This window comes from Prionailurus bengalensis, chromosome D2 (genome assembly GCF_016509475.1).
Source record: "Prionailurus bengalensis isolate Pbe53 chromosome D2, Fcat_Pben_1.1_paternal_pri, whole genome shotgun sequence".
Taxonomy (NCBI): Eukaryota; Metazoa; Chordata; class Mammalia; order Carnivora; family Felidae; genus Prionailurus; species Prionailurus bengalensis.
Window position 1 is genome coordinate 13,304,151 of NC_057351.1, and position 12,913 is coordinate 13,317,063.

General features: G+C 37.4%; 1 protein-coding gene and 1 non-coding gene across 10 annotated transcripts in view; one reads left to right on the forward strand and one right to left on the reverse strand.

The window, feature by feature from the left end:
• The window catches only part of ARID4B (AT-rich interaction domain 4B), a 156,951-nt gene that overhangs the window by 56,328 nt on the left and 87,710 nt on the right, over positions 1 to 12,913 (forward strand). For all 9 annotated transcript variants that reach the window (XR_006299740.1, XM_043596264.1, XM_043596269.1 and 6 more), the window contains exon 3: positions 11,993 to 12,103. Coding sequence is in view for 8 of the 9 variants with exons in the window: in XM_043596264.1 (XP_043452199.1) it covers positions 11,993 to 12,103 (111 nt within the window). In the remaining variant the exon portion in view is untranslated. The remainder of the gene's footprint in view (positions 1 to 11,992; positions 12,104 to 12,913) is intronic.
• Positions 12,578 to 12,685, reverse strand: LOC122493599. The gene has a single exon (XR_006299957.1). It is a non-coding gene; the product is annotated as a U6 spliceosomal RNA (small nuclear RNA).

Consider the following 12,913-nt stretch of genomic DNA (forward strand, 5'->3'; position numbering starts at 1 on the left):
CTGCACTGACAGTGCAGAGTCTGCTTGGGATTCTCTCTCTCCCTCTCTCTCTGCCCCTCCCTCACTCTGTCTCTCTCTCTCAAAATAAGTAAACTTAAAAAAAAATTAGAGTAAAGTAAGAGTAGTTGATCAAACTATCTGTCATCTGTCTCTCTGGTTATTTTGCTAGGGGAAAATATCTGGAATGGTATTCTGATAGTCATCTCTGAGAAGACACACTCCTGCTAATCTGATTTTTCCCCTTAGTTTTCTACTACTATTATTTTTATTAGTAATAAAACAAAAATGTAATATTGTTGTTTTCAGGTCATCTACAAAAACGTGGTTAATGAGGACTTTCAAGGATTTTTATTATTTTTGGTAATCAAGCAAACTCTTAGAAAATATTCTGTAGATGCCTCCTAGTGACTTATCTGGTGACGTTTCAAAATATTCTACTTACTGCCTTTTAATTCATGCCAGAGTAGATATTAGTAACATGTCCAGATAGACATAAACTGTAACCATGCCAGTTACGGTTTCTTTTTGTAATTCTGATTTTTGAACTGGCTGCATCACTTGGCTCTTCTAGTTTCCAGATCACTAAAGTTTAAATATTATAAATAAGCATGGTATGTTCTGAAAGTGACATTAGTCTAAAGCACGTTCACTTATGTTTGAATATTTTGATCTCACTAGCAAGATAACAAATTAAGATTAAACCTCTTCTGATGGCAAAATAGTCTACCTTTGTATTATTTGAGGAAAGTGCCTGTGCTTTTTTGACTCCTAGAATAATGCCTTAAATATACAGTAGGCACTTAATAAATGTCCTTCCTACTTTCCTGTCTTACCTCTTTGTTGATGATGAATAGTCTAGTCAGAATGTCTATTTTGAGCTTTTAAAATTTCCAGGAATATGCAGATACCTTTCTGTCAATATTTGTGAATATTCACATATCTCTCTGGTTAGTATATGTGGGTCTAAAATTTACTTACAAGTAATTTGTGGTTCCATCCTCTAAAGTAACTTAATTTTTAAGAAGATATTAGGAAATATAGGTGGTATCCAGAGAAGATTTTTGTGTTTGGGGGTAAAGGTTGATTATTATTATTATCTAAAAAAAATTTTTTTAATGTTTATTTATTTTTGAGAGACAGAGAGACAGAGTGCAAGCGGGGGAGAGGGAAAGAGAGAGGGAGACACAGGATTTGAAGCAGGCTCCAGACCTAGAGCTGTCAGCGCAGAGCCCAACACAGGGTTCGAACCCACGAACTGTGAGATCATGACCTGAGCTGAAGTTGGATGCTCAACCAACTCAGCCACCCAGGCACCCCAGAGATTGATTATTTTTTTTTTTAATATCCAAGAACTTTTACAATCCAGTAAAAAAAAAAAAAAAAAACAAAAAAAAACTCAGATGGATAAAGAACACAACTGAGCAATTCATAGAAGAAATATACAAATGCCCGATGAATATATATATTACCTTAAAAATAATTTATTTTAAAAGAATTTTGAATTTATAGTACAAATAATTCTTATAATCTGTGTATATGTATACATATGTATGTACCTGTTATCATTATCTTCAAACTTTTTGAGAGCAAGCTGCAGATGCGACGTCCTGTCACCCCTAAATGCTCCAGTGTGTAATTCCCAACAAAAAGGCCACTCTTGTACCCATCCTGCATTCAGCCCTCGAGATCAGGAAGTCAGCATTGGTATAATACTGCCATCCTATCCACAGATCCCTTTTAAATTTTACCAACTCTCCTAAGAATATCTCTTTCCTTTCTGGACCAGGCTTTATCCAGAAATTCATGTTGCCTTTGACTGTCGTATCTCTTCAGACCACTTCAATCTACAACTGTTTCCTGGTTTTCCCTACATTTCATATTCTTTAACGTTTTAAGGAATACAGGAATAGGAATTCCGTAGGATAACTTCTTCAACCTGGGTCTAATTTTTCGCATTGTCAAATGAGAATGGCCCACAGAAAGTTGCACTTTTGTTTTCAGTGTATTTTGTCATTCCACCACTGATAATTGAGTAATAGTCCAAAATTATATCAATATGCCTTTCATCAGACCTCCACTCATCAGCTTAGCACCTGTAGACAACACTATGAATGCGTCGTCATCTTTATGATGGCTGCAAAAAGATGATTCTTTATTTCCACCATTCCTACTACATTTATTAACATTTTACTATGTAAGGAAGAGCTTTTTCTCTTTTCTGAGTTTACTTATTTATTCATCATTCATTCACTTGTCAGTGTGGACTCATCGATGCTAGTCTTAATGAGTGGGTTGTAATTTGTTATTAAGTTTTTCAACTGCAGTATGATTTACTTATAGTGGAATATGCACATCTTAAGTCGGTCAGTTTTGACATACACATATATGCCTAACAGGGATAACCAATATTTATTTTGATGCTCAGTTTCCCTCATTTGGCCAGCAGAATCTCCTTCAGCTGGCTCCTATGTCCCTCTGAAATGTCTCCCATCATTCATTGAACACTTCCTTACTTTCTGGCACAAGATGTTTCAGATTCTTCTTGTACTTTCTCTACCCAACTTTGAAGTGAGCCATTTCTCCAAAGATCCCTGGTGGTTTCTTTTTTTCTTTTTTTAAGTTTATTTATTTTGAGAGAGAGAGACACACAGAGAGACAGAGAGAAGGAACAAGTTGGGGAGGGGCAGAGAGAGAGAGAGGAAGAGAGAGAATCCCAAGGAAGCTCCTCACTGTCAGCACAGAGCTCGAAGTGGAGCTTGAACTCACGAACCATTAGATCAGGACCTGAACTGAAATCAAGAGTTGGACACTTAACCTACTGAGCCACCCAGGCACCCTCCCTGGTTTCTTTTAATGTAGGATGGGATTTGGAAGTCAAGAGACAGGCCATTTTCGTGTTTTTTGTTACTGGGCTGTCAGGTGCCCTTGTGCCTTCTTGGTGGACAGTTAGGAAAATATATGGACATATATATGCACACACACACAAATACATATATACAAATATATATGCATATACATCCGTAACTACACATGTATGCATATACATATATGTATATACATATACATCTGTAACTACTTCTTCGTTTTCCTATGTGTGTATATCATGCAACCATGAGTTCAGGTTTCTAATTCCAGGTCAGTGCCTTAGACGTATTTAGTTTATGTTATTTTAGACAGAGAGAGTGAGCGGGGGGGGGGGGGGGGGGGGGAGAGAGAGAGAGAGAAAGAAAGAGAGAATCTTATGCAGGCTCCATGCTCAGCCCGATGTGGGATCATGACATGAGCTGAAACGAAGAGTCAGATGCTCAACCTACTGAGCCACCCAGGTGCCCCTACCTTAGACTTCTTTATAGCTCCTTACTCCTTCCTTCCCTTAAAATTTCTTTAGCAGTGAGAAACATGGCCCCACTATCCTCAGTATATCCTCATTTCATCACTCAGCTTACTTATTTGGTGAGTGTAACAAATTTAATTCTGCTGCTCATTTCCTCAGTCTCTGCTCGGCTCCCACCATGTCCTTAGCCACTGGGTCAGCCTGTGCTTCCATGGGGCTTCCTCAGCTGCCTCTCCTCATTACCGCGAATACTCAGCATCTGTCCCCTCTCTCTCTGCCTCCCCACCCCTTACCCGTCACCAGCACATGTCCTTAGTACCACATGAAAAGGAAAAGAAGAAATGGTCCCAGAGAAGATTTTAGATTATACAGTTCTCTTTATTTCTTCAGTGTACTTTTTTGCTTGTATGTCTTAAAAAATTGTGCATTTTAATTTTTAAATGACATACCCTTTGGTATATAGGTAAATATTTTTCATTCATTCATCTGCTGGAATTATCTCCACTATTGTTCTAATGCCTCTTTGAGATTATCATATACAAAAGGTCGTTTTCCTAGATTTCTTGTTACACTGTGTAAGTACATTTATTTACTGAGGGTTTTAGCATCAAATTTAATACTCTTGTTCTGCTTCTCCTGGCTGCATCAGCACTGCCAAACCGGTTCGAATACTTAACCCTTCTAAAGAAACTACCTCAATAAAATGTCGTCAGGCATGTTTTGCTTTTTTAAAAATAGATCTTGAATAACTGAATATTATTAGCCGTTTGGAGAATTGATTCAACTATTGTCTTTCTAAAGCTTACTTCAAATATTTGGTGTACTGCAGCCCAAGGCACATTAGAAATTACTGTTGATTCCTTTGGGCACTTGTATGTTTCACTGGTGTTTTGGCTTCTTAAAGGATTATTAGCCACCAATAGCTAATTTAAAAATCGCTTACGCTTTTTAGTGTTCCCTTGGAATTCAATGGTTTTTAGGTGCCAGTTAGGACATTTGGTAGATTGACTAGAAAAATAATTGTTTAAGCAAGGCTGAATAACTGTGAGGTAGCTGTTGCCTTGACAACAAGAGAACTGTTCTGTTTGCTAAACAAAGGGATGGTAATTTAGTAGTTTAATTTCCTTTTGGGCATGGAGGTGCCACATAATAACATTTTAGTTTAGCCTCTGAGAAGGTCCATATTATTGACCAAAATCAGAGAAGCAGAGCAAAAAAAAAAAAAAGGTAAGAGTTTTTTTTCTGGTTTTACAACATGTATACCTAACAGCGGCAGTGTTGGTGCATGGAATCTTAGTTAACCTCCTGACATAATTCTTTGTATATTTCTGGACTAAAGTACGGTAGCCCTGGAGTAGGCATATAGTCTCGGTTGTCTTTCCACCATACTTAAGGGGTGAGATGTACTTCTTAGTGGAACATCCCCACAGACACTTTAACCTCTTGTTGCTACTGCAGGCAAGAGGATTACTTTATTTCTGAATTGAATAAGGGGGATAATATTTAAATCTATTTATTTATTTTTGAGAAAGAGAGACCGTGCTCGTGTGGAAGGGGGCAGAGGAAATCTTAAGCAGGCACCACTCCCAGTGCAGAACCCTACTCAGGGCTCGATCTCAGGACCGGGAGATCATGACCTGAGATGAAATCAAGAGTTGGCTGCTTACCCAACAGCTACCCAAGCGCCTCAGGGGGATGATATTTAAATTCTTTCTCCCCTCCCTCATCCATATATATACACAGTTAAACTGTCATCTGTTCTATTTGTGTGGGATCTCTTTTGTATAGGACTTAAAAAAACTTTTTTTTAAAGCCCGGTTTTCCCCCAAATTATTAATACTAACAGTCTGTTCTAAGCACTTTACATGTAGCATTTCAGTTCTTCTCCCTATGAGATAGTCACTCATATCCTGAGGTACAGAGGTTCTAGCCCAAGGTCACCTCCCTAAGTGATAGGTTTGAACGTAAGCATCTAACTCAAGAGTCTATGCTCTTGGGGCACTTGGATGGCTCATTTGGTTGAGCATCCAACTCTTAATCTCAGCTTAGGTCTTGATCTCATGGTTATGAGTTCAAGATCCTCGTTGGGCTCCATGCTGGGCGTGGAACCTACTTAAAAAAAACCAAACACCTATGCTCTTAATTACTATATTGTACTGAGTCTCATTAATATAGTCATTCTAAGTACATTAGAGGGTACAGAAAAGTATTAATAGAAAAGATAAAAGTAACCCATAATCACAACTGACTGTTGTTCTGATGAAATGATGTAATATCTGGGGTTTCTTTCAAAATAATCATTGTTTGGAAGGAATAGGTAGGAGTATAGATAGATGAGACAAAATTGCATTGATAATTGTGGAAGCCAGAGTATGAGCATATGGGGGATTTATTATAGTCCCATATTCTTTTGTGTATGTTTGAAATGTACCTTAATATATGTTTTACTTATTTTTTAATGTTTATTTATTTTGGGAGAGAGCAAGTGCAAGCAAGCAGGGGAGGAACAGAGAGAGAGGGAGAGAGAGAATCCCAAGCAGGATCCACACTGCCAGCACAGAGTCAGAGGTGGGGCTCGATCCCATGAACTGTGAGATCATGACCTGAGCCAAAATCAAGAGTCAGTGGCTCAACCGACTGAGCCACCCAGGCACCCCTCCTTTTGTTAGTATACATTTTAAAAAGCAAAGAATGGGGGCGCCTGGGTGGCTCAGTCAGTTGAGCCACCGACTCTTGATTTCAGCTCAGGTCATGATCCCAGGGTTGTGGGATTGAACCCCACCTGTGTCAGTGCGGAGCCTGCTGGGGATTCTCTCTCCCTCTGCCCCTTCCCTGCTTATGTACTCACTTTCTCTCTCTCAAAAGAAAAAAATTAAAAAGCAAAGAATACATGCGAATTGTAACAATTTTAAAAAGTAGGAACGCTTATTTTGAATGGCAGATTTTCATATGCATACTCCTCCATTCCATTCCCTTTTAAAAAAAAATTTTTTTTTAATGTATACTTATTTTTGAGAGAGAGAGAGAACACTAGCAGGGCGGGGGGTGGGGGAGGGCAGAGAGAAAGAGACAATCTGAAGCAGGCTCCAGGCTCTGAGCTGTTAGCACAGAGCCCAGCGCAGAGCTTGAACTCACGAGCGGTGAGATCATGACCTGAGCCAAAGGTGGACGCTTAACCGACTGAGCCACCCAGGCTCCCCTCTGTTCTCTTTAATTCCTTTTAACAGCTATTCCTGTCTTTATTATGTATGTTTTTTCTATATGTACAACATATAAATATCTTTGATTATTTTTGTATTTCTAGAAATAGAGTAATATTTTAAAGACATATACATATTGCCAGATATCCTGTGGTATTTTCTCATTAGATTTCATACTGAAAAATAATATATTCTGAGAGTATTGACCTTAGTTGGAAAGGTGAGGAAAATGGTGTAACTTTTCCATTTGCACGGACTTAGGATGAGCAATCATTAAAAATGAGGTTTTCTTCTTGCATTTTAAAAAGAAAAAAAGGAGGAGTGCCAAATCTGAACTTACATTGGTTTAATGACTTGGTTGTCCACCTTGAGTGTTTCATAATAGTAATAGTAATTGTTAATAGCTAAATACTTGAGGCATCATAATTGAGTGCTTTCTAATATTGACCGTGTTTTCCTGATGTAGAACCTGAAGCTTAGAGAGATATGGTAGTCTACAAAAATTCATCGTTAGTGTACGGAATTGACCTGGGGTTAGGACCATATCTTTCTGCTTTGAAAGCCTGTGCTATTAGTCTGCTTTATATGCACACAAAGCTGAACATGTAGGTAGATTATGGATTTCATTTGTTTTTCTCATGAGAAATTCTCATTCATATTTGGGTTAGCATAGTTTCAGTTCTAGATGATTGTGTGTCTTAAAAGTATCCCATTCTGATTATCTCTGTAACCCCAATGCTTTGAGATAGACTTGTTAGACAAAGGTATTCAAAATTCAAATTCTTATATTCATCTGATGATGAGAATTTAAGAACAGAAAAGTAACTTACCTAAGATGATGCAAAACAAAGTAATAGAGGCAGAGGTAAGCTCAGAACATAGATCTTTGCTTTTCATCTGCAGCCTTTAACACAATTAACACTGTTCTAACAATGTATTTCAATTTAGCAGTTGTTTATTATACTTTGGTTTCCCTTTTCAAGTATTTTTCCTCTCTTCTCTCTTTTTTAATGTTTTTGAGAGAGAGAGAAAGACAATGAGCAGAGGAGGGGCAGAGAGAGAGGGAGACACAGAATCCAAAGCAGGCTCCAGGCTCTGAGCTGTCAGCATAGAGCCCGACATGGCCTCGAACCCATAAGCAGGGAGATAATGACCTGAGCTGAAGTCAGATGCTTAACTGACTGAGCCACCCATGCACCCCTCAAGTATTTTTCTAATACACATTTTCTTTGTATGTTTTGCTAATTCATTTTCATGTATTCTAGCTTGAAGGAAGGGGAACTATTAGCCTTCAAAATAATAATTTGCTCCCCACAATATTTGAGGTAATTATTACTGTTTTCTGTCTGCATGGATTTTTATGTTGGTAAGAATGTGAGATGTGGGAATGCAAACTGGTGTAGCCACTCTGGAAAACAGTATGGAGGTTCCTCAAAAAACTAAAAATAGAACGACCCTATGGCCCAGCAATTGCACTACTAGGCATTCATCCATGGGATACAGGTGTGCTGTTTCTAAGGGGCACATGCACCCCCATGTTTCTAGCAGCACTATCAACAATAGCCAAAGTATGGAAAGAGCCCCAATGTCCATCGATGGATGAATGGATAAAGATGTGGTGTGTATGTATATATACAATGGAGTATTACTTGGCAATCCAAAAGAATGAAATCTTGCCATTTGCAACTACGTGGATGGAGCTGGAGGGTATTATGCTAAGTGAAATTAGTCAGAGAAAGACAAAAATCATATGACTTCACTCATATGAGGACTTTAAGAGACAAAACAGATGAACATAAGGGAAGGGAAACGAAAATAATATAAACACAGGGAGGGGGACAAAACAGAAGAGACTCATACATATGGAGAAAAAACTAAGGGTTCCTGGAGGGGTTGTGGGAGGGGGGATGGGCTAAATGGGTAAGGAGCATTAAGGGATCTACTCCTGAAATCACTGTTGCACTCTATGCTAACTAATTTGGATGTAAATTAAAAAAAAAAAAGAAAAGAAAAGAATGTGAGATGGTCTTGGTTTTGGGGGGGGGAATCTCAAATTTAAGTTGAATAAATCTGCTCAGTAAACATCTTTATAGCTTGCTATCATTGGGAGTGTTGCTAGGGTTTGATATGAATATTAACGAAAAGAAAGTGTAAATGGTTTGTATACTAGTAGTCTAAATATATTACTCTTCTATTCCCCTTTTTGTTCACAATCTCTATAATAAAAATATCTAAAAAGCTTATCACATATTAAATATTTGTTTCTGAGTAGGCACAAATGTGCAACTTTGAGTTGATTTGTTTTTTTTCTACATTTCCCAATTTCTCGTTCTTCATAAGTTTTCATTTATTTTTAACCATTCTGTTTGTCTGTGAAAATAAATGTCCTAACTAATAAGGCAGGATGTGTTAATGAGAGAGGTTTGTAAGTTGTAGAGAGTAATGAGCCTGTGGTAGTGAAGACAGGCTCACCATTTCCTTTTTTAGCAATTACATACAATATCAGTTGAACCACAAAGTGAATTGATGTCTTTCTGAAACTTAAAATTTCTGGGTGAAGTGCTGTGAGTCTGTTTCATATACTTGATATCTAAAAAAGCCACTAGCTTGTCTGGAATTTAACCAAGGTTTTGACAATGGAAAATGGTATTTTCAGAGGGCTAAGACAGATAAACTAGAAAAATGCATTTATTAACTTTAGGTTCAAGAGCAGTACAGAATTATCAAGTTGTAGGCAATGATAACAACAAATTTAAAATGTAGAATTTCAGGAATTATCATCTTTCTGTAAGAGTATATACTCATAACATAAATGAATTGAAATATGGGCATTTTCCTAGGTGGTTTTTTTTCTTTTTTCTTTTTTTATCTTTTTGCCTTTTTTAAACAGTTTTTATTTATTTATTTATTTTGTGAGAGACAGAGTGAGCAGGGAAGGGGCAGGGGGAAAGAATCGCAAGCAGGCTCCACAGTGTCCGTGCACAGCCCGAGGCAGGGCTGGAACTCACCAATCGTGAGATGATGCATGACCTGAGCTGAAACCAGGAGTCAGAAGTGTAACTGACTGAGCCACCCAGGGGCCCAATTTTACCTTTCTTTTGTTTTTGTTTTTTTTTTTTTTTTACCTTTTTTTTTTTTTTTTTTAAAGTAATCTCTATGCCCAACATGGGATTTGAACTCACTACCCCAGGACCAAGAGTTGCATGCTTTACCAACTGAGCCAGCCAGGTGCCCCTCATGTAGATTTTAAAAACAACATACTTAGGGGCTCCTGGGTGGCTCGATTGGTTGGGCGCCTGACTTTGTCTCAGGTCATGATCTTGTGGTTCCTGGGCTCAAGCCCCCACATCAGGCTTTCTGCTGTCAGTAGAGAGCCTGCTTTTGATCCTCTGTCCCCCTGTCTCTGCACCTTCCCCACTCGTGCTCTTTTTGTCTTAAAAATGCATAGACATAAAAAACCCCATATACTTGATATTGCTTTGTGTTCTTTTAAAAAATATTTTTGTGAAATAAATAGAATGTGAAACAAATGGCCATTGAGGAGGTCACCCTGATATTTTTTAGTTGTAGCACTTTTGTCTTGGTTTATGATACTTCTCACCTTTTAGGAAAAGTTACTACAGTTATTTGATTACATCACTTTTGGTATAGCATTACAATAAATATCTTTAAAAAATTTTTTTTATGTTTATTTATTTTTGAGAGAGAGAAACAGAATGTGAGTCAGGGAGGGACAGAGAGAGGAGGGAGACACAGTATCTGAAGCAGGCTCCAGGCTCTGAGCTGTTAGCACATGGGGCTCAAATCAGGAATGGCAAGATCATGACATGAGCTGAAGTCAGGCGCTTAACCGACTGAGCCACCCAGGCGCCCCTGGAATAAATATCTTTCTTTTTTTTTTTATCACTCTCATGTGTATTAGCCACAACTATTGGAATGAGTTTAAGAACCAAGTGAAATTTATATTTTCATCATTCACTGCTGTATTAATAGCATTTTCTATGTTATGTTCTATGGAATTTCTGCAGAATGTTAATAGATGTTAATAGGAAAAAAAAAAGGTTTCCTTGGACAAACAGATAAGGAAATGATGAGGCAGAGTAGGGATTTATTCATTAAACTGATTTTCCCAAATTCTCTCCTCCTTCTCTTGTTGGTGGAGTATCTCAGGATATTAGTACTTCTTGTAAAACACTTTGGGAAAAGTTACTCACATAATCTTTCTTTGATTGTGAAATTGATTAATATAAGCAAAACTTCTTAGATTTCTAGATTTTACACAGAAATGTACCTGATTGTAAAAAGTCAGAGCAGCTAGATTAGGACTATTAAAAACTAAATCACACACACAGAATAAAACTAAATCCTAAGTGAAGAAATTAAAAATTTTAATATAGATGGGTAAACAGTGAACCCATGCCAGAGTATTTAAGAATTCCCAGATTAGAAATCTTCATATAGTTTTTTCTCCAGTAGTTTGAATACATGTAATTCCTCCCACTCCCTTTGTGTTTTGTTATTCTGCCTTAGAATTGTCTAGATAGGGTTATGACAAAGCTATTCTGAATTTGGGTAGCTGCTAAGATACAGTCTAAATATTAAAAGAAATTTTCTTAGGCTTTAAACTTTTAAGGATCTGCCTTCTCTTTAGGTGGTCATATAGTATGTGAATATTTGAATGAATGAGTAGATGGAAGGGTGGATGGAATGATAAACTTGTGATTAAGCTGATTCATATCATGGACTATATGCATTTTATATAGAGCAAAAAATGCATTTTTATTTTATATGATAAATATGTTGATTAAAAAAATATCTTTAATGTTTATTCATTTTTGAGAGACAGGGAGAGACAGAGCGTGAGTCGGGGAGGGGCAGAAAGAGAGGGAGACACAGAATCCGAAGCAGACTCGAGGCTCCGAGCTGTCGGCACAGAGCCCGACATGGGGCTCAAACTCATGAACTGTGAGATCATGACCTGAGCTGAAGTTGGACGCTTAACCTACTGAGCCACCCAGGCACCCCATATGACATACATTTAAATGGGTTTTTAAAATTTTTTTAAATTACATTTATTTATTTTTGATAGAGACAGAGTACAAGTGGGGGAGGGGCAGAGAGAGAAGGAGACACAGAATCTGAAGCAGGCTCCAGGCTCTGAGCTGTCAGTACAGAGCCCGACGTGGGCCTCGAACTCACGAACCGCTAAATCATTACCTGAGCCGAAGTTGGACGCTCAACTAACTGAGCCACCCAGGCGCCCCTAAATGGGTTTTTGATACATAGATTTTACTTATTTTTAAGTTAAAGTATTTTACAAACGGTTCTTACTAACACATTATTGCATTCAATTATTACAACTCTTGTAGCTGTAACAAGATTAGATTTGCCATTCGGAAGTCTAATTGTACCAGAGAATTAGAGTTTAAATCTAATTATATTTGTTTGCATTTTTTAGGCCCTTGATGAGCCTCCCTATTTGACAGTGGGCACTGATGTGAGTGCTAAATACAGAGGAGCCTTTTGTGAAGCCAAGATCAAGACAGCAAAAAGACTTGTCAAAGTCAAGGTACAGTATATGTAGATTTTATAAATTATACAGATCAGTATTTGATATTTAAACTTTTATTTGGTGAGTGTACTTAAGACTTTATTTCCCTGCAAGATGACTTTAGTTTCTATGTAATGGTTGTCACATACCCGAAAACAAAGCATTGTTTGGTATTTTATTTTTATTCATTTTTATTTTTTATTTTTTTAAAGTTCTTTTTGACCAATTAGGACCTTTTTTTGGGATGCTAAGTTACTTGGAAAAGCACTGTCGTCCAGTGGTAAACCTTAGGTTGTATTGCACAGGTAAATGCTGTAACTGCCCAAATATATATGCAGTTCCTAAAGTTTTAATGTTTTGGTATAAGGTCATCACTTAACATTCTGATTGCTTATAGTGTTATATGTCACAGAAATAACCAAATTTCATTGTCAGTTGCATCATAATGAACTCTCATCAGATCTTTAACAATGTCTATTTCTGAGATTTTGTTAAAAACGTGGAAGCTTCATGAATTTGCGCATGTCATCCTTGAGCAGGGGGGCCATCCTAATCTCTGCATCGTTCCAGTTTTAGTATATGTGCTGCCGAAGCGAGCACACATTATTTGGCATTTTAAAGTATTCTAATTGGAATGAAGTTAGGTTATTACAAATTGGTATTTTGAATGCTATTTCGCTATAGACTTGGTACTGTTTGTGTTGTTAACCTTTTAGAGCTGGAAAGGACCTTAGAAGTCATGCAGTTTAATTCTTAATTTTAGACCTCCCCTTCCCATTTTAACCATCAAATTGAAATGTGATTTATAATTGATGAGATTTTAGATAA